Genomic DNA, 23,283 nt, shown 5'->3' with positions numbered 1-23,283 from the left:
TTAGACTGGTAAGGTGTGCACCGTGTGCAGTTGCTGGGAACTCTTCTTGAGACCTTGCTCAAGAACGGAGACAAAGTGAGCCCCAGGGCCGGAAGGCTGGAAAAGAAGAGAGGGACGGAGAGAGAGCGTGACGGAGTACATGACATTGCCTCAGCCAAGCAATTTCCACTCCCGTATCCTGAAGTGCACTTCCAAACTTGTCACTTATGGAAATCAAGGAGTTCCTCTGATTGTATTCAGCTAGTTTACATTCCCCCGTAGCCCAAAGGGCGCTAACTTGTAGGCACTTAGGTCTCCATCCTACAGACAAGGAACCGAAGCTCAGAGCAGTGACGTGCGCATTGTCTAAGCTCTCCCTCACTGGAAATTGGCAGAGTCAGGGCTCAGGTATGGGGTCTTGAGCTCATTGTCTCATTGAGCCTTGCCTTGTGGCTGTTTGCTTCCATAGGCCCAACGTAAAGTGTATAATCCGTGCTTGCTGCATTGCAGGGAATGGCCAGTCATCTATTCCAAATACTTACCTGGTGCAAGGAGAGTTTGGGTTGGAATGAAAAGGGTACACATAAGTCTGTGCCCCAATTATCTTCTGCTGCCTGACAAATGACTCCAAAACGTGGGGGCTGAAGACAACGTGCTTGGGCTCACACAACTGCCATCTGGGCAGGGCTCAGTAGAAAGTGCCTGTCTCTGCCCCAGGAGGCCACAGTTGAGACGGCCCATCTGGGACTGGAGGACCCGCTTCCAAGGCGGTGCGCCCACAAGGCTGGCGAGGTGCAGCTGGCTGTCGGTTCCTCTCGATGTGGGCCTCTCTGAATCGGGAAAGCAGCATTTGCTCACCGAGAACAATGAGGAGTGTCATTTAGGAGGGCATGCAGGCTCTTCAATAAGTCAAATGCAGAGTTATCATGAGTGCCGGCAATTTGGTTCCAAGGTACACACCCAGGAGGAATGAAAACATACGTCTGCGTAAATGCTTGTACACAAATGTGCACAGCAGCATTATTCATAATAACCAAAACACAGAAATGACCCAAATGTTCAGCAAAGGATGAGTGGATTAAGAAAAAAAAACAAAACAGTATCACAAAATGCAATTAATCAGTCATAAAAAACGAAGTTACAGTAATCAAGGCAGTGTGGTGTTGGCTGAAGAATATACAAATCAGTCCGTGGGATGGAAGGGAGCCCAGAAATCGACCTCGGGGGACTGGGCGGTGACAAAAGAGCAAAGGCATCTTCTGAACCGACGGCACTGGGACAACTGTACATCCACGTGCAAAAAAATCAGTCGAGACACAGACCTTATGCCCTTCGTAAAAATGATCTCAAAATGGATCGCGGGTCGAAATGTAAAATGCAAAACTAAAAAGTCCTCAAAGATGACACAGGAGAAAATCTAGGTGACCCTGGGTGTGGTGATGCCTTTTCAGATACGGCACCGAAGGCGCGGTCCGGGAGAGAGATCACTAACACGTGAGCCTTCGTTGACACGAGGAACTTGTGCCATGTGAGAGACAATGTCAGAGGACGAGAAGACAAGCCACAGACCGGGAGAAAATATCTGCCAGAGATACAAAGACGGTACACCAAGAGTGACCTCTGGGTGACCACGATGTGTCACTGGAGGCCTCGCGAACTGTCACAAATATCCCACTCTGATGGGGGATGCTGGTGACGGGGGGAGGCCGTGAGCGTGGACGCGCGAGGGCTGCACATGCTGTCTCTGTACTTTCCCGTTCCGCTTTGCTGTGAACCGAAAACTGCTCTAAAAAATAAGATTAAGTAACAACAACAACAACAAAAAGATGCGCAGGCCTAACACACGTTACAACGGGGATGGACGGCCGTTGAAAATGTCATATGAGTGAAAGAAGCCAGTCACAAAAGGCCACAAGTTGTAGGATGCCCCTTATATGAAATATCCAGAACAGGCAAACGTATAGAGACGGAAAGCAGGTGAGGGGTTGCCAGGGCTGGGGGGTGCGGGAGTGATGGATAATGGGGAAGCCATTTTGGGGAAGACAGAAAGGTTCTGGAACAAGTTAGTGGTGATGGTTGCACAACTTTGTGAAGGTACTTAATAGCACTGAAGTGTGTATTTAGAACGGTTAAAATAGTAAATTTTATGTGATGTGTATTTAACTATAATAAAAAAAAGAGAGAGAGACGGAGAAAAAAAGCAGTCAAGCAGGCCTGGCAAAGTGTAGCTAGAGGAGCGGGTTATTACGTGATCCAGTAAAGGCACAGCACTCGGCCCCCGTGAGCAGTCGACAGTGGCAGCGATGGATGTCTCATTAGCAGTGGTAGCGTCCAAGTCATTTGCATGGATATAAAGTTTGACAACAACATCAGGGTAAGCGTCCCCTTTGTGCCAGATGCTGTGGTGAGCACTTCCCATGGTCAATTTCAAAATTTAGAAACAACTCTGCCAAGTAGATTTTATTGTCCCATTTTACAGATGAGGATACCAAGGCGAGGGATGTCATGTGACTGGTCCAGAGCCACACAGAGGTAATATGAGCCAGGAGTGGAGTCCATGTCACAATCTGTACGCAAAGGTACCTATGTCACAGGTGACTTTTATGAGGTCTCAACACCACACTTTCCAGGGGTGGAAAAGAAGGCACAGGACGTTTCGGTACCTTTCCCAGATTCACAGGACATCCTGTCCATGCAGCAGTGACTGAATAGAGTTCTCCCTGAAGACTTTAAAAAAATAATTTATTTTCCAGCCTTATTGAAGTAAAATGGACAAAGATGACAATTTCGCGTGCGTATACACTATGAAAGTCCGACCACAAGCAGGTTAATGAACGACTCCACCACCTGACACAGTTAGGATTGCTCTTTCTGTGGTGAGAGTGCTTGAGGTCTTGGTCACTTCCAAGTACACGGTGTAGTCCCCATACTGTACGTTAGATCCCCAAGTGCATTCATCTTAAAACTGGAAGGAAGTCCGGGGGCACCTGGGTGGCTCAGTCGGTTATGCGTCCAACTTCGGCTCAGGTCTGACCTCGCCGTTTGTCAGTTTGAGACCCGCATCGGGCTCTGTGCTGATGGCTCATAGCCTGGAGCCTGCTTGGGATTCTGTGTCTCCCTTTCTCTCTGCCTCTCCCACAGTTGTACTCGGTGTCTCTCTTTCTCAAAAACAAATAAACATTAAAAAAATTTTTTTAACTGGAAGTCTGTACACTTTGACCAGCGTTCCCATTTCTCTCACCCTGACCCTGATAACCACTCTTCTACTGTCTGCTTCTGGAAGTTCGACTTTTTTTTTTTTACTTTATTTTATTTAAAAAATGTTTATTTACCTATTTTTGAGAGAGAGAGAGCAAGAGAGAGAGAGAGAGAGCGAGCTCGTGCGGTATGGGAGAGAATCCCAAGCAGGCTCCTTGCTGGCAGCACAGAGCCCGATGTGAGGCTCAAACTCATGAACCACGAGATCGTGACCTGAGCGGAAGTGGGATGCTTAACTGACCGAGACACCCTGGTGCCCTGTAAGTGTGACTTTTTTAGATTCCACATGTGAGACCATGCAGTGCCTGTCTGTGTCTGGCTTACATCACTTAGCATGATGCCCTCCAGGTTCATCCACGTTGTCACAAATGGCAGGATGTCCCTCTTTCTTGCAGCTGAATAGTACTCCATTTTTTACCTATGTCACAACTTTTTCATCCACTGATGGCCACTTAGCTTGTTTCCATGTCTTCCTATCGAGAAGGAAGTTGTGGTGAACACGGGAGTGTGGGCGTCTCTTCTGTTTGCGTTTCGTTTGGATGTTTACCCAGAAGTGGTTTCTGGATCACGTGGTAGTTCTATTTTCAATTTTTTGAGGACCTTCCATACTGTTTTCGACAGCGGCTACACCCGTTTGCATACATGGGTTTTATTATGCTGAGACCCATTACCACATTTATTGCTATTTTGAAAGCTTTTATCATGAAGGGTGCTGAATTTTGTCAAATGCTTTTTCTGCATCTAATGAGATGATTGTGTGGTTTTCATTGTATTGACGTGGTGGGTGGGTTTCCCTCCGTGTCCCTTGGTGGGTGGGACTGTTCCTGGACCACGGCTGCCGAGTGGCTACAGCTGGGTCTCAGGGTTCCAGGAAGGCTTCAGCCATAGATGGCTGTTGAATTATGGTTGCTGAGGGGGGTGTGTGACGGGGGACCTCCTATTCTACCATGTTGCTGACGTACTTCCTGGCCCGTAATTCTCTTGACGGACCAGAACGTGTGGCTGTGGCCTGTCTCGGGTCTGGCTAGAATCCACGTAAGTGGGGGACGGGGCTACAGTGCCTGCTGAGCGTTGCTTTGTCCCATTTTCCCTGAACCACCCACGGACTCCTCTATCATCGTTCATCCCCCAACCTCATCTCTTCCCAGCAGGTGCTTTTGTGTGAGGCGGAAAAAGGTGTCCCGGGGTAGGAGCGGAATGACAGATCATCCCCTGTAGGTGGACAAATTATAAAGAGGCACTGTTCGGGGTAGTCTCCAGAGCTGTGGCTGGTGGTCAGTGGCTGGTGGTGCCCGGAGCTCCTCATCTCAGGGAATGGTGCTTCTATCCATCTGTTTTCCCGTAATTGCAGGCTCAGGTGACATCCCAGATGCCAACCCCAAGCCCTGCGCCTTGCCTCCGTCCCCAGTATCAGGTTGGGGGTCAAGTCCTTTTGATCTCATCCCATGACATCTCTTCTCCACTGTGACCACCCTAGTTCAGGCTTCCGTCACCTCTTGCCAGGACCCCTGCCACAGCCTCCTCAAGTACTCCCCCAAATTCACTTAGGAACCCTCCTCCCCATGCCCAATTCATTTTTCATCATTCCAGCTAAAGCAACTTTTGAAAATGCAAATCTGATCATATCTACCCTTGTCCCAAACCTTGAAAAGGCTTTGGTTATTTTAGGATCAAGACAAAACGCATCCTTTGGCCAACAGGGACCCGCACAGCCCATATCCTAACCACCTTTCCTGCCAGATTTCACAACCTTTCACCTCACAGCTCTAGCACTGCCTTGGCCGTGTGACCCTGGGTGTTAACCTCTCTGAACGTCACGTTCTTCACAAAGAATACGGACTATAATATACACCTGACTCAAGGCACGGCAACTTAACACACGATAATGCGATCATTTCTTGAGTCGGGCCTTCTGCGAAACCCTTTACAAGCTCTACTTCCTTGAATCCTCCCAATATTCCCATGAGCTGTGAGTCCGAGACGCCAGTTTCCGGAGGAGGCGGCCAAGGCTCACGAGGCCTCGGCAGTGCAACACGTGCCACAGGAGAGCCTGGATTCCAAGCCCAGGTCAGGCCAACTCCATGTCCCTGCTCTTACAGACAACTGTGCTGTTTTCTAGGCTTTTTCCTGGGCAACTGAGAGTTTCACGAATAATGGACTTGGCTTCGTCCTAATGACATCTTCAGGAACAGGGCGCTTCTGCAGGATCCCAGGGTCTGCTGGAAACGGCATCGCACAATTTTGATGGGGCCTTTGAGATCTCTGCGAATGCCCAGTGCGCACACGTGGAAGGGGGTTCCCCCGTTTCTGGTACCATCCAGGCCAGAGTGCCCTCCCTCTCTGGCCATAAAGCCCCCACTAACAGGACACTAGCCTCATTACCTCCAGAACCTGGACGGGAATTGCGTACGAATTGACTGGCGTGGAGCAGGGCCCTCTGCAATAGGGAAGCAGCCCTTCTTTGGTGGACAGCTGGCTTTGCCAACGGCCGGCTATTTAATTATTTTTAAAACTGTGGCTAATCAGCTAGATGTCAGTATTAACACTCTCCTTTATTTGAGCTTCCTGGGTGGCTAAGTGTAAAACGCACGAATCTGAGTCATCAACAACGAGAAAGAGAAGTCAGCGACTCTGGCATAAGCGCAAAGACAGTTTTGATGGGCTTACTGTCTGATGATGACTTGGCAGTGGCTTGGGGCCCCGCAGTGTGCAAGGCCCGGCCAGGAAGGAGCCCGCCACCCACACCTGCACTGGAGCTACAGACAAGGAACTGTGTGATGTTTTGAAACGACACAAAAACTGCCAGTCTACAGTTACCTGCGTTCTCGTCAGATACGCACGTATCTAAGAAATCTCAGTTAAGTTTTAGACTTGGCTATGACTGAGGCAGGGGTGGGGACAGAAGGCACGGCCGTCTAAAACCATTTTGCAGCCACTCATCTCTCAGGATCTGTGTGCTCAGCTTCCACAACCCTTTTCCCCCACTATGAGCAGACTCTAGACCACAGTGTTTTGGATTCCAAACTCCGCTTTTGTCTTTTTCCAGCAGCATGACCTTGCTGAGCAATTTTCCCTCATCTGTAGACAGGAAAATTCTCATTTCAATGTGAATAAATATCTCTTCCAGCACTGAGCTTCTGTGACTCTTCTCTGGAATTTCTTTAAGGCACTTTTCCTGCAAAGAAACCCAATGACCAGCCTCAGAAGAGCTCCCAGGTGTTAATTCTGGAAGAGATTCTAACCAACGAGGTTGCCCAAGGTCACACGGCGCGTTACTGCCCTGAATTGGGCTTTTTGTCCCTGGCAAAAAGGGAAGTGGGCAGGAAACTTGCAGGGAAGCGTTTTCTTTCCCAAATGAAAATAGCTCCACAGCCTTGTTCTTGCTCGTCGTAAACAACTCGGAAAACAGAGGCGAGTAGAGAGAAGAAGAAAAAGCAATGGGAACCCCAGCCCACGTGAGGCGCAATGCTGATGGCAGTCAGCAGGAATCGTTTCTGGGGATTGTCTACAGTTCAGTGATTTCTTCCCACGAGTGCCAACAAGCGTGCATTTATGCTACATACGTGGAACACGTCCACACACCGAATTCGTGCTCGTCCATAAGATAGCCTATACATTACTGACGCACGTCTCGTACGGTAACACATTAGTTACATACGGTACATATGCCACATAACCACACACACGTTTTTCCACTCGTGAGCGCCGGGAGGTGTGGACGGACGCCGGGGAGCCCGGGGCACCTCCTATTACCTGGGGGCGCGCCTCCCCAGCCGCAGCGGCGGCGACCCCCGCGTCTCAACTACAAGTCCCAGCAGCCGCGGGCGCGGCCCCTGACGGGAGACCCGAGTACGGAGAGAGAGAGACTACAAGTACCGGCAGGCAGAGCGCACAAGCAGGGACTACGATTCCCAGAAAGCACCGCTAGCGGGTCGCGCACGGCCCTCTGGGATATGTAGTTGTCGAGGGGAGAACTGATTCCTATTCATTCGGCCTCAGAGAAAAATGTAAATTCCTCTCACGGTCCACCGACGCAGCTTCCCACTGGGCTAACGCGGAGACGGAACTTACGCTGAGGAGGTAAGGACCCTCAGAGGCCCAAACTAGGGCGCGGCAGGAGGACGCGTGCGCATGCTCGGCGGTCGTCGGCGCGGGCGAAAGCGCGCGCGGGAGGCTCCGAGCGGCAGGCCCCACCCCCTCGCCCCGTCCCTGCGCCCGGCGCGCCCCGCTTAGGAGCGTGCGCAGACGGTGCCGGGCGGAGGGCCGCGGGGAGGGACTCGCGGCGCCTGCGCAGAGCGGCGGCTTCTCTCGCGAGGACGGACGCCATTATCGCATCTCCCCGACAAACACCACGAGAATTCCGCAGCCCACACGGTAATTGCAGCTCCCGCAGCCGGTCGCGTCTCCACCTCCCCCTTCCCGCGGGGCGAGAGCGAGAGCGAGAGCGAGATCTCCCCTCCTCCCTCCTCCCTGCGCCCTCCTCCGGCCGCCGCGCCCGCCGCCCCCGCCCGGGACGCCCTGCGCGGCCGGCCAACGGCCCGCCGCCCTCGGCCCTGTCGGCGCCCTCCGCTCCCCCGGTCCCCCTTCCCGGTTCCTGCTGCTTCCCCGCCGCGGGCCCTCCGCCCCCGTCAGCCTCTCCTCGCCGCCCGCCGCGAGCCCGCCCCTCCCCCGCCCCCTGGCCCCGGCGGCGCTCCCGGCGGCGGGCCGGGCGTGGGGCCGCGCGCGAGCCTCGCTCCCCCCGGGGTGCCGCGCGCCGCGCCGGTGGGACGGGCGGGGGACCGGGCGCCCGCGGCCGCGCGCGGTGGCGGGGCCGCCCCTGCCGCTTGGCGGGGACGAGGGGTGACGGCGCCGCGAGCGAGCCCGGCGCCGGTGGCCGCTGTCAGGCCGGTGTCCGGGCCGGCGTGTGCCCTGGGGCACCGGCGGGCAAGAGCGCACGCCCCCGCTCGGCCGAGGGCTCCCGGAGCAGGGGGGGGGGGGTCGTCCGCGAGGGAAGATTTAGGGGTTCGGTCCCCCCCCCCGCCTGTTTGGTGTGGCCCTTCGGAAGTGCGGCCTCGGATGCCGATCCCACCTGCACCGTGTGAGCACCTTGGAGACGCCGCCTTCACGCGGGGCTGGGTTTTCACTGAAGACCTGAGTGCTCCCGGAAGAGCTGCCCACACCTGTGGGCGTCTGAGGACCGAGACTTTGCCCGGCTTTGGGTCTGTTCGACCGGAGTGGCTCTTGGCGGCCCGTTCGGAATTACCTGTCCCGCCCCGGAAGGCGCTCCGGGCCCGGCGGCGTTGGTGCGGCGGCGCCCGGGGAAGGTGGTCGGTGGGAGGGGCCGGCCCCTTCTCGGGCACATTTGCGACTGGCCGTTCGGGAGACGGGAGCGAACTTGGGGGTAGTCAGGTGGTCCTGCGGAAGCGGGGGAGCAGGCGGTCAGAAAGTAGGTCACCCGGCCATTCGAGATCCAGCCCTTGGGACCGCCCCGGGGTACAGACGCCCGGTGATAGCAGAAACCCCCAAACCGCCCGCGAGGCTAGTTCTTTCTGTATGTTTGGCTCCCATTTTCTCCTCGTCTCGCAGTTAAGATAGGAGTATATGTTCTTGTGATGTTGGATGCTGACCACGTCCGTTGGCTTTAAGTTTTCAGAAATGGCTGCCGTTTGTGGGTTATGTGCTGTGGCTGGCACTGCTAATCATTTCCAGTGTCTCTTGTCCCAGTGATCCGGTGAGGTGGCGGAGGCCCACAGAGGTTAAGAGACTCGTCCAGGACACACAGAGCCAAGGCTTTGAACTCAGTTTGTCTGAGGTTCGAGCTTTATATATATATATATATATATATCTCCGTATATCCGATATTTTAACCAAAGTCCTATACACAGTAAAATGTCGGTGAAAAACTTGAACATTGAGAAGCAGCAGTCCCCTGTCCAGCCTTTCAGTTTCTCTCCTCAAAGAAATCTTTTTAATGTTCCTTCTGGAAGGTTTCCATAGCTCTGAAGCGAAAGTTGGTAGTTTATTAGTTTTACACATTGTCGACTTTCTGTTATGATAGATGATTTTGCTTTTCAGGTCAGATGCCATTTTTTCTACCCCCTGAATTAACTGTGTTAAATTGTTTATGACTGTACAAATACTGTTTGCTTCAAGGCCGAGTGGTGCGTTTTCTCTCTCCTACAGCCTTTTGTTTTTTCTGTTGTTGGTAATGGCCTTTTTTTTTTTTTTTTTTTTTTTTTTGGTATTTTTGCATTTGCTGTTCCCATGATTCTTTGTCTTAAATTTTAAAGCATGCCAGATCTCTCCAATGTCCCATCTTCTCCCCAGGTCTCTGTCCTCTTTTTCTGATCTGGATTGATTACTCTGTAGGCCAGTTACAAGTGTACTGCCAATATTTTCCTGTATTATACATCTGAGTTTGTTCAAGATTCCATGTGTAATCATGGCTTTCTTCATCATTTCAGTGAGAACCTTCTGCCAAGTAGCCTTATTCCTTTTGGGTAACTCATTAGGATCCTCTTTGGTGTTAGGGGCATTTTCAAAGTGCCCCAGGATGTGGAGTCCCACTTTGAGTGCTCTGTGCCTCTGGGGGCTTGCCTTTCAGCTCTGGGAAATTCTCTTGTATTTATTTGAGAATTGTTTCTGCTTTTACTCTTTCAGGAGCTCTTATTAGTTTGATGGTGGACATCTTGGATTGATCCCTTGAATCTCTTTCTCCTCTTCCTTTGTCATTTTATTCTCATTTCTGGGAGAGGGCTTCGATATATTGCCCAATCTTTTAAATTTTTTATTAACACAACTGAAAATTTCGAAGAGCTTATTCTGTTTTTTCCCCCCACAGTTTATTGTTTTTTGTGAATGCATTATCTTCTCGACTTTGAGGAGACCAGTAAGGATTTTTTTTCATTTCTTTTATTCTCTGATTTCTTATTCTGGTGTCACTGTCGCCATCATCTTTTTAAAAATACCGGTTTCATGCTCATATGGCAAATACTCCTTAAATATTGGTAATTATTGTTGTCTAAGGCCAGAGAAAGGCAGAGAGCTGAGTCTGTGGGGCTGGTTTTGAAAATGTGCGGGTCTCCCCTCAGGTGATCGGGAACTTGTTACTGTGTGGACTTTGAGTGCCAGAATCCAGAGACTTTTCCTCTGTGTCTTACAGCTTAAGAAAGACCCCTTTGATTTGGGGCTGCTCCCCCTGGTCTAGGGAGGACTCTTGTATAGCTTTTCCATGCAGGGATCCCACTTCTGTGAGCAGGCTCAGCCCTTGCTTTGCCGAGTGTCCTGGCCTACCACAGGCTTAGAGCCCTCCTCTGGCCATACCCATTCCTGTGTGCTCCAGGTTGTGGTTTCCTTTGTCCTCCTAGATCCTTTCAGTCTCCCAGAAATTGGCAAAATACCTTGCCCGTCTCTTCTTTCTTGTGGGTTTATTATATGCGATTAAAAGTCATTTTAATGGGATGAGCAGAGATCACCTTTGTGGCTAGTTCTCACTGTGAGCAGGAATTCCAGAGCCCATTCTTGTCACTCTGCTCTCCTGCCTCCCTGTGGCCTTGGTAATGGGTGCCTTCTGTCAGTGGAATGGGTGGCCTACTCATTGTCCCCATGGCCATCTCCGCGCTGCAGTGTGGGCGCACGTGGTGCGTTCCTGCTGGAGGTTCTGGCTCTGCAGCCTTGGAGGAGTGCCAAGCTCAGCTGGGCAAGGCCAACCGTAGACAAAAGGTTGTGATTTCATACTCTTCTTTCGGTCTTGGCACGTCGCACCGGCTTCTAACACCATGTCCTCGTACAAAGATAGCACTTAAGCATGCCCGAGTTTAAGGATTTGCCTCCAGTTAAACAGTGATTACTGTACTTGAAGTGTAATCTTTTAACAGTATTTTTTCAAAATATTTTTATTCCCTGCCTCCCCCCCCCGCCCCGTGTTTTATTTATTTATATTGAGACAGGGAGAGAGAACGAGCAGGGAAGGAGCAGAAAGGAGAGAGAGAATCCCAAGGGCTCAATCCCACTAACTGATCATGACCAGAACCAAAATCAGAGTTTGGCGCTCAACTGACTGAGTCACCCAGGCGCCCCTAAAGCGTAATCTCAACGCATTTTAGTTGATTGTCCTTTGAAAGTTGTGCACAGTGAAATACATCAGCTGCATTTGTCAGGGCCCAGCGAGGCCCATGTGAAGTGGTCCGTGGATCAGTGACCTTGCCATCTCTAGGTGTTTGGGAGAAATGCACACTCTCAGGCCCCCAGCATACATGGAATCAGAATCTGCAACTTTGTAAACTTTTAACTTTGAAGTAAATTTACAGTTAAAAAAAAGTTGGGGTAATAGTTCAGAGCGCTTCCCTGTTCCTGTCACCCACTTGCCATAACGCTGACTTCTTACATAATCAAGTGTCCTTAAAAATCAGAACCTTAGCATTAGCACACCACTATTGACTAAATTACAGACCTAACTGAATTTCATCAGTTTTCCATTAATGTCCTTTTTCTGTTTCAGGATCTAATCCAGGATCCCACTCTGCATTTAGTTGTCATGTCTCCTGAAGTGTCCTCCAATCTGTGATACTTACATAGCCCCAAGTATCTCTCCCAAGAGGTTTATATATCACAAAGGGAAAAATGGTAACTTCACAGTGGAAAAACCTGACAGATACCACCTTAACCAGTAATAAGACATACTGTGTCCTGCACTGAGACAGAAATGCGTGCCCATAGTGCGGTCATGTGAACCCAGATTGAGAGACAGTCACCAAAATCTTAACTGTTGCTCCTCAGAGGCGTCCAGGTCTCGAAAATCCGGGAAAGACTTAGAATTTGCGTTTGCAAAGATGGCAGGTGTGGTATATGCACTTTGACGCTGCGGAAATACTTCCTGTGCTAGATGGGTGCCAAGGAATAAGAGATCACCACAGTCTCGTTTTGTGGATTGGTAAATGGATGCTTCAGGCACAGGTCCTAGGTGAGTTTATGTTAATGGTTTATTGATAAAACACCCAGCATAGAGTATTAGCCTTCACTTTTCCTGTGATCTTCACCTACACTGTATAAATTCTGAAAACATTAGCGGTACCATTAAATACACAACCCACAAGACTGACTTTAAAATGTGCGTGTAACTTTACCAGTTTAGCTATTTATAATCTGGAAAACATTTTTCTCATTTTGAAGAAGCTCCTGGGGGAAAATACACATTGAGGTTTTTGGTGAGACTGTCTCAGATAAAAAGCTTTAAAAAGTCCTCCCTATAACAGGTAAATAAAGATCATTGTTGTGTTCTCTGACTTCACGTATATGATGGTCATAAAAACATCACGTAATGGATTGTTCATTGGAAGTACTTTGAAGCATTCTGAAATGTTCACTTTTGGGGCTGTGAGGGGGAGTTTTAGGGAATTTGAGAGCACATATTGAGTGGGATCTCATTGTTGCAATTTGCTCTGTCTCTCTCTCTCTCTCTCTCTTTTTTTTTTTTTTGGTGAAGTTTATTTTGAGAGAGTGCACATGCGCACGTGAGTGGGGAGGGCCAGGGAGGCAGAAGGGGAGAGAACCTCAAGCAGGTTCCGCACTGCCAGCACAGAGCCCACCGCAGGGCTCAATCGTGACCCGGGGGACCGGGCCCCAGCGCCCTGCAGTTTGCTCCTAAAAAGCTACCCTTGTTTTCTTGCTGGGGGCCAGTGCCTGGAGCTCATTTAGCGCGTCCGCAAGAATTGGAAACAGCAGTCCCGTCCTGCCTGCTTTTCAGGGTAGCGATCAAATAACATTTAGGTTTCCCATTTTCATCTTGTGCATGTTGTGAAACCAGTTACACGTTAGAGCTTCAGCTGATAATTCAACTTTATGCTATATGCCTCACCTTTTTGGCTCTGTCCGTTGTCCAGGGCTGTGGCCGGACTGCCCCCCCTGGAGGAAGTTCTGGACTCCTCACCCCCCAGTGCAGTGGTGAGGTGTGGCATCCTCATCATAGAGCATCGGTGTGTGCCTCTTTAAGAGGAAGCAGAGCCTGGGGGCAGCACCTGGAGCCTCCCATCCCTTGAAACCTGTGATTGTTCTTGAATTAAATTGTGATGGGAGCATGAACTTCTTAAGCCACACGTGGACGGTACGTCCAAAATATAGTGATACCACGTGAAATCGATTCCTATATTGAATTAACTTTTCTGTACCTTTCACTTCTACCCACGGTCAAGAAGTGTCCAATATAATTGAATGTTTTGGGCCATCTACCTCCATGGTGCCCCAGAATACCTCAGGAGGTCAGGTCGCTTACAGTGCATAAAAGCGTGGAAGACGAATATCCAACAGGAAGGGCCAGAGAAGGCAGAGATGAGAACATGTTTTAATTGAGTCCCTGAAAAAGTAGATAGGTGGTATGAATGTATATGTGGAAATTGACTACCATTTCCTTGTCCTAATTTATCTTGTATTAGATAAAATAGTCGAGCATACGTAGGGCACTGAAAGTGCAGGCGGGTTGGACGGGGGCCCAGGTAGGGACGGAGGCCTGCCCTCACGGGTGGGAATGCTGTCAGGAAACCCGGGATGCGTTGAGCCAATCAAGCAACTGTGGCCAGAAGCCTGTACTGACAAACTGTTTAGTAATAAAGATTTGTATTCTGAGCTTCAAAAACTGCTGCTTGTGGTCTGTAGTGATTTTTTTCCTTTTTCTCACAAGGTAGAAAATCACCGAATAACTTGAAGCATGGCTTAACCTTTCTGAACTTTCTAGAAAGGGGTTTGGATGACACTGGCAGTGAAAACTTGATGTGTGTGTACTGCTGGACTCCCTGGGTGGCAATTGGGTCCGGTGGGTGTGGCCAGAGCCTCGGGCATCTTCACGTCAAAGACACATCAAGAACCGTGGACCCAGGCTTTGGTTCCTGCTGTCACCACGGTTCAGCCCTGTGATCCATCGGCAGGTAGATGGCTGGGGTGCGCCTGTCTGCTGCCACACCATCCTGTGGACTCGTCGGCAGGAGCCAGGGATGGTCCTCGGGAGCAAGGTGCTGCATTAGGCTGCCTTTTATGCCAGAATGCTTCCCTGAAGATGCCGAAGCCGTGTTAATTCACACCCCATGTGTTTTTAAACGGAATTGGACAAAGAAAGCTGAGCGTCTTGTTTACCTGCTAAAAGTGGCTGCAAAAAATGTTCATGTTTTTTGCAAAGTGAGGGTTTAATAGGTTATTTTAGATTTGTGTAGTTTAAATTTATGTAAAATTGCAGTCATGCTATGCTAGGAGAAAAGCTGACGGGTGACATACGATGAAAGCAGATGCATACCGCTTGGGGTTCCCTTCAAGCATAGCTGCTAATAAAAAGGGCGGTTAGATTTGCGTCTTGAGTTCTGGGGACCATTCAAGAACTCGGCCTGCTGTACCTCGTTGGGATTTCTCTGGATCCACCATAATATGAATCACAAGTCACTCCTTACAGCTAACAGGAGTTGGAGCAGCAAGATCACCGAGACCTGAAGGCAACCAAACCGTCCTGTGGTTGCGCAGGCCCCTCTTCCAGAAGGTCAAGATTACTCTTCTGCAGGAATAGTTCCTGATTTCCTTACCCCTCAGTCTCAAGGCAGTTTCGAGATTCTAAAGATTCCACAAATGTCACTAAACGCTTGGGAGCTCTAGGGCAGAAGTCAGGAAACTTTTTCTGTAAAGGCCCAGATTAAATAAATTTTTTTTGGCTTTGGGGTCTCTTGTCACAACTGCTCAGCTTTTCCCTTGAAGGGTGGAGGCCAGAATGGGTGTCGCCATTTTCCAGTAAAATTTATCTACAAAAACGCAGGATTTGGCCCGTGGGCTACAGTTTGTGAATCTCCAAGCTCTAGACTTAAAAGTGCTGATGCAAGTTGGAGAAATAAGTCAAAGCTGGGGGTTCAGTAACAGATGATGGGAATACTTCAGCCGGTGCCAGGTGCTGTTCGAGCACTGTCCTCGTCTTACAGATTGCTGTGCTGTTCCCTGGGAGCGCCTTGCTCTCGAGTGCAGACCTCGAGACTTTGGGGTGATCTGGAAGAAGTCCTCCAAGCCGTCTCATTCATCTGCTGAAGGCGCTGAGAGCGTAGGTCAGACACTTTTGGTTCATTTTAGAAAAGTCTACTTGGAAAGGAAGGATCGGGTGGCAGCCTTTCGGAAATACAGTGATGACAAAGTCACCTTCAGATGAGAATCTTCTGTCCTCACTGCCTTTGGAGAGCAAAAGCCTCGGCACCTCTTAGGGACTGGGTGTTTTCAGGCTTAGACGTTGCAGGAATAGTACAAAGAATTATAACAGTCTTCTCGGATGTTACTGTTTTGTATTTGCTTTATCACCTCTCCTCACTACAGCTGTATATGTGTGCATTTTTTTCTGTACAGAGGAAGATAATGATGTCCTCTTACTCAACCACTTATGTGGCTGTTTCCTAAAAACCAGGGATATTCTTTCATACAACCACACATAATTATTAAAATTTGGAATTTAACGTTGATATATCTCTATTATCTGAGCAACACATCTAATTCAGGTTTTACTAGTCATCCCAATAATGTCCTTGATAGCAAAAGAAAAAGGGATTCTTGTATGCACTTTGATGAATCTTTTTCCCCAAGAATATTTGCCCTGGCCCACATAATTATAAATTAGGCCCACACTTCTCACAAACTGCAAGTTTAATAAAATCAGAAGTCAAATTTATTGCTGACAAAAGTCACTTTGAATAATCCTTTCCTTCTGCCCTTGTATTGAGAGGGGAGTGGGAGACTCAGCCAAGAGGCCGAATGCATAGTTCTTTCAAAAGTCCACTCAGGTCATTAGTTCCAAGTGTAAATGAGCTGTGGTTAGAACGTGCTAGAATTGTGAGTCCGAAATGAACCTGACCTTACATGGTATCATTTGCTAGAGTTATTTTTAAAAAGGTTAAATTACCTAAGGTTGCCCTCAAGTATATATAACCCTATTGGGTGAGTTAAGGGTTACTTTACAGGGGTACCTGCTCAGGGCTGGATCTGTGTGTGTGTGTGTTTAATCAGAGCATAAATATTTTGGGTTTCTGAATTGAAATTCATCCCGCCCCCCTCATCCTCCCCTCCTGAAAGTCAGGTTAATGGGCCAGGGTGAAAACGTTTCTGAAAGGCAGCTAAATTATGTCATATTTCTTTTATCAAAGTAAAATTTTTTTAGTGTAGCAAATAGATATTCTTAACATTTAAAAATAAGTTTCATTTGGAATTGTCTTAGCATGTAGCAAGCAGTTCCTGGCTCCTATGTTGCTGTCCCTGTCCGCATTTGTGACTGGAGTCCCAGTTTACTGGGTTCCCCCGCGCCTGTGGATTGGAGTTTTGGGTTCCATGTAGCACTTCTTCCGACATAGGTGGGACAGTCCTCTCCAAAGATGTATTTCGGCTCTGTTGCTAATAGGATTGCCTTATGTTGTGTGGGCTGGTTTCGAGGAGGGGGAGTGTTGGGGTCTGAGACCCAGATCACCTTGTCCTGGTTGTTTGGCTCAGGGCAGGCTCTTGAATGTCTCCTGCAGAGGAGGAGGAGGCTGGTGTGGAGGGCAGATCTGAGCACTTGTGAAGCCGTTAGCCCAGCATTCACCAAGCTTCAGGGCCTAGTGCTGTTTGCAGCCTAAAATCCAAACTCCTCGCATCTCACACAGGCTTCCTGGTGTTCTTGAGCAGTAGTGGGAAGGCATCCTAGTTTGATTCAGACATGTGACTACAGATGTGACTTTCAAAAATTAGGATACATGCTTTACATGGACATTTTGCTTGCATGGACTTTTGTTTCTGTCTTAGACCCGATCCAGTTGATTTTGGGGTTCTAAGTACAGTTCCTTTCCTTCTTTGTTTTGTCCTCAGTTACACATCGAGAACTCTGATCTTAAGGAAAACAGTGCCAGGATGCTGCATCTAATACCAAGAGTGTAAACAGATTCTTGGCCCCCACGGTGATGGTGGCGTGGGATGCGTCTGCCTCCACCGAGCCCTCGTGAGGGCTGTGCTTGGGTCAGCCAGTGTCTATGACACATCCTGCCCAGTCCCCTCAGGCTTTGGTCTGTTTTCCGTTCTGGATCCTGCGAATAGTTCTCCTTGGTTATCGGCCCTGCCTCGGAGGGGTCGCACTTGCTTGACAGGTTGTGTGGATCAGAAACCTCTGGAAATGTCCCTGCCTCTGCCATCTGTCATTGTTACTTATTTTAACGACTGCTCAAGTTGGGAGTTAATCTTCTTTTGTTTTTATGTTGCCTGGCTAGGGCTACAGATTCCCTTGACATTTAGGCACGTGCTAGTGGTTTTGTTTGGTTTCTGTGAAATTGCGAGGTAGGGAGAAGAGAGTAGGACGCTGTAGTATCCTCACCCTCAGACTGCTGTCCGCCTTCCTCCCCAGGCTTCACAGCACGCCGCACGAAGTAGGAGAGGCGGGCGGGCGAGGCAGTTTCTGGAGGGAGCTCACGGTAGACGGGTGGCTTTGGGAGGGACCGGGGGGACACTCGGCTTGCCAGATCAATGGACTCCGCGGCAGAGTGTGTCACAAGGAGAGGAGCTGCGGTGTCCAAGTGGTGGATCCTTCTTTTTGACCTGATTTTCCCCATGAGGTGATTAAAGCTAAGATTTGTACTGTCCTGTAGCCGAAGGACTGACCGGAGAGGAAGCGCAAACGTGAGCGATGGATAACGGGCGGGTTCGGTTAGGACACAGACGAATCTCTGTGGAAAGTACTCTGCTTCCTGCTCCCCCTCCAGCCCCCCTTCTTCAGGGCCCTGTGGTCTCATTTCCCTTAATAACTGTTCATGATGCCTGTCACATAAGGGAAGCGTTTAGGGCTGGGCCTACCTGTAAAATGGGGGCACAGTGACCTGCACCAACAGGTGTGAAGATAAAATGCCTTACTGCTGGGGCGCCTGGGGGGCTCAGCCGGTTAAGCGTCCCACTTCGGCTCAGGTCATGATCTCGAGGTTCGTGAGTTCGAGTCGCACGTCGGGCTCTCTGCTGTCAGCGTGGGAGCCCATCTAGGATCCTCTGTCCCCTTCTCTCTCTGCCTCTCCCCAGCTCGTGTGTGTGCACGCACTCTCTCTCTCAAAAAATAAACTTGGGAAAAAAATGCCCTAGTGCTCATAATGGTGCTTAGAAGAACTCAATACACGGAATTGTTGTTGTCACATTACCTTCCAGGCCCCACATCTTCTTACGCTTGTCAAGCTCATATGGTGCTGATTTCACTGACAGAAATGTGCATAAAGTCACAGTTTTGTTTGTGGTAAACTTACATCACAGAATCTTGGAATTTTAGAACCAGGCCAGGAACTCAGAGGTATTCGAAATTAGTAAACTTGCTAAGAAAAAGCCTGGCCGTGCTTGTAAAGTACACGTGTCTTGTAAATGCGAGAAGCCACAATGGCCTTTGTGTTTCTGCCGTGAGGAATGGCCGGCCTGGACGCCACAGACCGCCGTCCATGTAGGCTTTTAGGGTTCAGACACCCTCTTGTTCTCTCCAGGGAAGTGACTTCTCCCACACTTCTTACTGTAAACGGCGATGGATTCTGTTATTACACGGTGTTGTAATGTGTGCGTACTGTTTGTTACTTAGTGATACTTAATTGAGAATTTTAAATTCTATTAGATGATTTTAAACAATTCGCAGCGGGTACGGATTCTTACAATCTTAGGGCCAATAGTTCTTGTATGAATGAACATACGTCAATGGGAAAAGGACTCTAAGTGTTTAATTTTACCTTTAATTCAGTCTCATAGAATGCGCCATAGCTGGATTTAGGTATATGATCACCCAGTAGATGATCAAACCAGTAGAATGTCTCTTTGAAACATGGCTTTCTTCTCTGGAGGGACAAAAATCGGCCGTGCCGTCTGCCCCATCTCCACACCTCTGAGTGTTGTCTGTCTTGACCGAAACGACAGAGGTTCAAGTCGGTCAACTTTTAGGAGACAGTCTGCCTTAGAGCTGCATTCTCCAAGTGGTGAATGCTTCCTTTTGACTTTTCGTCCCCCATGAGATGATTCAAGCCAAGATTTGTACCGTCCTGTAGCTGAGGGACTGACGTAGCTGTCCGGCCAAGGACTGGAGGCGCGAGGTTCGGGATCGCGTGTTCACAGGGTCGTCGGGACCCCTTCGCTCACCGGTACCTGTGGGCGGCTCCCGCGTGCCCAGCGCAGCCCTTACGGTTCCCGCCCGGTGCACACTGCAGTGGTTTGATATTAAAGTGAGAGGTTCAGCGCCGGACGAGCCCTCCCAGCCCCAAAGCAGCTGTAGACAACGTGCAAACAGCTGGGTGTGGCCAGGTTCCGATAAGGCTTTCTTTGTGGACGCTGAAGTTGAGTTTCATATGATTTCGTGTCACAAAATACTGTTCTTTTGACTTGGCTTGAGGGCTGTCTGGCAATGGGGGGGGGAGGGGATTTGACCTCGCACGCGTTTGTGGGGCAGATGAATTAGAGGAGGTCGTGTATGGGCAGGCAGGCTGGAGCCAGACTGGGGAAGGTTTGAAACCTGGGTGAAGGGGAAGCCGAGGAGGGCCGTGCGAGGCGTTCAAGCCGGGCTCTGAGAGGACGAACCTTCTTTGGAAGAGTGTCCTACAGGGCGGATGAGGGAGGACCGGCTTCCTGCCCCAGCCGCCTGTGGCTTCGGGAGGGACCAAGGGGACGCTCAGCCTGCCGGATCAGTGGGCTCAACCGCAGAGTGTCACAGGGAGACGATGCTGCACGTCAGAGGGGCTAGAGGCAGGGACTGGGGGGAGGCCAGCTGAGCGGCCCCCCGGCGGACCAGGTGCAGCGGGAGAGAGGAGGAGGAAGAGGAAGTCGGGTCAGAATCAGCAAGCGGGAAGAAGCCCTAGGGTCTGGTGAGGGTCGGAGAGTGAGGGTAACAGCAGCGAGAGCTCCCAACTGTCTGCGGGGTCTTTTGTGGGAGGCGCCGGGAGGCGGTACCTCCTCGAGCAGCCTGCTTGGGGGTGGGGGGCTGGCTCGGGCAGAGGTCAGCGGCGGAAGTGTTGGGTGGATTTTGTTGTCCCAGGCCGTGGCGTGTTTGAAATACGAGGCGTGAGGGCAAGGTGGGGGACAGATTCGGGAGGGATGGGGTCGCCCCCCGTCATTGAAGTGTGAGCCTGCCGGCAGCCCTGGGAGATGATGCCTTCCATCCGTCCAGCGTCCCAGGTGCTGCTTCCTGGGAGGCGGGAGGGGCCTCGGTGGCGCCCCGGGGGGGGGGGGGGTGGGTGTGCTCTGCAGGGAAAGGTGGGGAGCTTTCGCAGGAGGGCAGAGGTGCCGGGAGAGAGGGAGATGAGACCTGGGAGGGGTGGTGCGGAAGGGCAGTCAGGAACGGATACCGGGCTCCCGTCTGGGCCCTTGGAGAAGAGCTGACGGTGAGTTTGGAAACCATGTTGTTTGTTTGGGGTTCAGAGGGAGAGGGAAGAGACCTCGTTTGTGGATGCGCTCGGGTGGCTTCCAGAGTGTGCTTTAGGAGTTTGGCACGGGAGGGATGTGATGGTAGGTGGTGGGCAGCAGAGTGGATTGCAGGGTCTTGCTTTTGTTTTTTCTAACGTCTACTCGTTTGAAGACCTTTTATCAGCTCCCTGTGCCGATAGCCCGGGTCGTTCTAGCTACCTGCACCGGTGGCTCCCGCTGCCAGCAACGCACAGCGCCGTGCCGCGACGTGGGGCTGTGTCCGGCGATGGGGGGGGGGGGGCGGGGGCTCCAGGCACGGCGTGGGCCGTCAGCCTGAGCATGTTCCCATCAGCCGTTCTGTGCCGCGTCCCCTAACTGGAACCTAGGGAGCAGGTGCCGGAAGAGTGCCGTGAGTACACAGGTGTGTGTCCTTCGTCTGGGTTCACAGAGGGTTAGTGTTTGGGCTGTGCTGCATCCGCGTGGGCAGGCACACCTCGGACGCGCTGTGGGCTGGCTTCCAGACCACCGCAGTCTAGCGGGTGCTGCGGTAACGCCGGCCGGTCACGTCGCGATCTGGGTTTGCCGGCCCGAATACTTGTTTACTCCGTACTGTAGTTGACTTGTGTGCACTGGCAGTATGTCTAAGAAACAATGTCCGTACCTTAATTAAAACATACTTTATTGTGGGGGCGCCTGGGTGGCTCAGTGGGTTAAGCGTCTTGACTCTTGATGTTGGCTCAGGTCGTGATCTCACGGTCCTGAGATCAAGCCCCACATGGGGCTCTGCACTGAGTGTGGAGCCTGCTGAAGATTCTCTCTCTCTGCCTCTGCCCCTCCCCAACTTGTGTGTGCGCACGCTCTCTCAAAAAAAATAAAAAATAAATACTTTATGGTTAAAAAATGCTACCCATCGTCTGTGCTTTCAGTGAGTCATAAGCATTGATCACAGATCACCGCAACAAATAATAACGAAAAAGTTTGAAATATTGTGAGAATGACACATTTTGGTAATTTTTGCTAGCCCTCTATTTTTTTTTTTTTTTTCTTTTTCCTGCTTTTGAAAGTAAGTTGCATAGGGGCGCCTGGGTGGCTCAGTTAGTTAAGTGTCCGACTTCGGCTCAGGTCATGATCTCACAGTTTGTGAGTTTGAGCCCCGCATCGGGCTCTCTGCTGACAGCCTGGAGCCTGCTTTGGATTTTGTGTCTCCCTCTTTTTCTGCCTCTTTCATGCTCATGCTCTCTCTCTCTCTCTCTCAAACATAAACATTAAAAATTTTTTTTAATTAAAAAAAAAGTTGCAGAGAGACCACTATATTTCACCCCTAAATGCTTGAGCGCTCATGTCCTGAGAGCAAGGGCATTCCTTTATATAGTCATACCTAAACAATGAACAGTATTCAGTGTCACTGAAGACACTGCCCATATATTTAAAAAAAATCTTTTTTGAATGTTTATTTTTCAGAGAGAGAGAGAGAGGGGGGGAGAGAGAGAGAGAGAGACAGAGCATGAGTGGGGGAGGGGCAGAGAGAGAGGGAGCCACTGAATCCAAAGCAGGAGCCAGGCTCTGAGCCGTCAACACAGAACCCGACGTGGGGCTTGAACTCACAAACCGTGAGATCATGACCTGAGCCCAAGTCGGACACTCAACCGACTGAGCCACCCAGGTACCCCGATACTGCCCATATTTAAATGTCTCCTGAAATTTGTTTATGGCTAATGACCCCCTGCCTCCCCCAAGACCTCGCTGCATCTGGCAGGTCTCTTTGTCTTGGTTAATTGAGAGCAGGCCTCTCCTAGTTTTATGCTGTGGACTTTTCAGGGGTTCCGGCCAGTAGACCTGTACCTGTATCCCTTTTGTTCCTGCCTCTGCCGACTCCCTCAGGTCTCCCCTGGGGCTGGGGGAGCTGCCTCATTGGTGCCCCCCTGCCTAGGCCTGTTCTTAGCGCTAGCTAAGCGGGAGATCCAGGGGGAGCCCATTTGTCACGTGTAGTTACTGCTCTCTTCTCTTGGAGTGGCTGTTTAGCACAGTGCCTAGTGATTATTTTTTGAAGGATCAGTGAATGAGTGCGAGATCACTTGCTGCCGCGTACAAGAGTTCGCAGACACTCGCTAAAATTCCTCCCAGGACTAAGAAATGAGGCGATGGCTCCCAGGCCTGCAATCCGTCGTACATTCTCACACTCCCGCATCTTTGGCAGAGGTAGTATTGTGTGTTGTCGGGGTAAATCCTTGACAGTGTGAACAATTTATAGCTACCAAGGAAGAAGTAAAATATGGATGCAGTAATGTAAGCACCAAAATTTTTATGGCAAGACACATACAGGCTTCTGGAGTGTTTTTCCGTTTATCGTTGGCAGTTGGTAAATCAGGTGAAAGTTGCTTGTAATTGCACTCATGGTTTATATTTTATAGCAGACATCTGAAGTTCACTTTAGGTCATACACAGTTCTTCTGCTTTCTTTCTGGAGCTATGATATCTGAAAGCACTGTTTGTCAAAGTGTGGTCCAAGGAGCCACATGGGTGACTTGAGACCTTGCCGGGGGCTCTGTGAGGTCAAAATGGTTTTCATAATGATCCTAAGAGGTCATTTGTCTTTTTTGTGGGTTGACACTTGCACCGATGGTGCAGGGTTGATGTGGCAAAGTGGCCGCGGCCTGGGCCCGACAGAGGCCAAGCCCCCGGCCTGCA

At 50.3% G+C, this 23,283-nt stretch overlaps 2 protein-coding genes across 12 annotated transcripts in view; both read left to right on the top strand.

Moving 5' to 3' along the window:
- The first annotated feature begins 2,323 nt into the window (after window positions 1-2,323).
- Window positions 2,324-13,846, top strand: LOC128313297 (translation initiation factor IF-2-like). The gene is made up of 4 exons (XM_053211059.1): window positions 2,324-2,353; window positions 7,011-7,086; window positions 7,604-9,028; window positions 11,717-13,846. Exons 1-3 carry the CDS (start codon window positions 2,324-2,326, stop codon window positions 8,809-8,811), a joined length of 1,314 nt encoding a protein of 437 aa, XP_053067034.1. The 3' UTR covers window positions 8,812-9,028; window positions 11,717-13,846.
- The window catches only part of BANP (BTG3 associated nuclear protein), a 249,276-nt gene continuing 233,178 nt past the window's right edge, over window positions 7,186-23,283 (top strand). For 9 of the 11 annotated variants that reach the window (XM_053210470.1, XM_053210463.1, XM_053210468.1 and 6 more), the window contains exon 1: window positions 7,459-7,611. The gene's annotated coding sequence lies outside the window, so the exon portion shown is untranslated. Of the gene's footprint in view, window positions 7,318-7,458; window positions 7,612-23,283 lie in introns of those variants that run through there. The other 2 variants (XM_053210465.1, XM_027076391.2) reach the window with 2 other exon arrangements.

The sequence above is a fragment of the Acinonyx jubatus genome, chromosome E2, assembly GCF_027475565.1.
Source record: "Acinonyx jubatus isolate Ajub_Pintada_27869175 chromosome E2, VMU_Ajub_asm_v1.0, whole genome shotgun sequence".
Taxonomy (NCBI): Eukaryota; Metazoa; Chordata; class Mammalia; order Carnivora; family Felidae; genus Acinonyx; species Acinonyx jubatus.
This window is presented reverse-complemented; position numbering and strand designations above follow the sequence as displayed.

Excerpts from the sequence above, each read along its gene's own strand:
- LOC128313297 (XM_053211059.1), top strand. The coding sequence starts at position 2,324 with ATGGATATAAAGTTTGACAACAACATCAGG. Across the intron at positions 2,354-7,010 it reads AGTTTGACAACAACATCAGG|CCGCAGCGGCGGCGACCCCC; the intron begins GTAAGCGTCCCC and ends GCGCCTCCCCAG. Across the intron at positions 7,087-7,603 it reads GCCCCTGACGGGAGACCCGA|CCCACACGGTAATTGCAGCT; the intron begins GTACGGAGAGAG and ends AGAATTCCGCAG.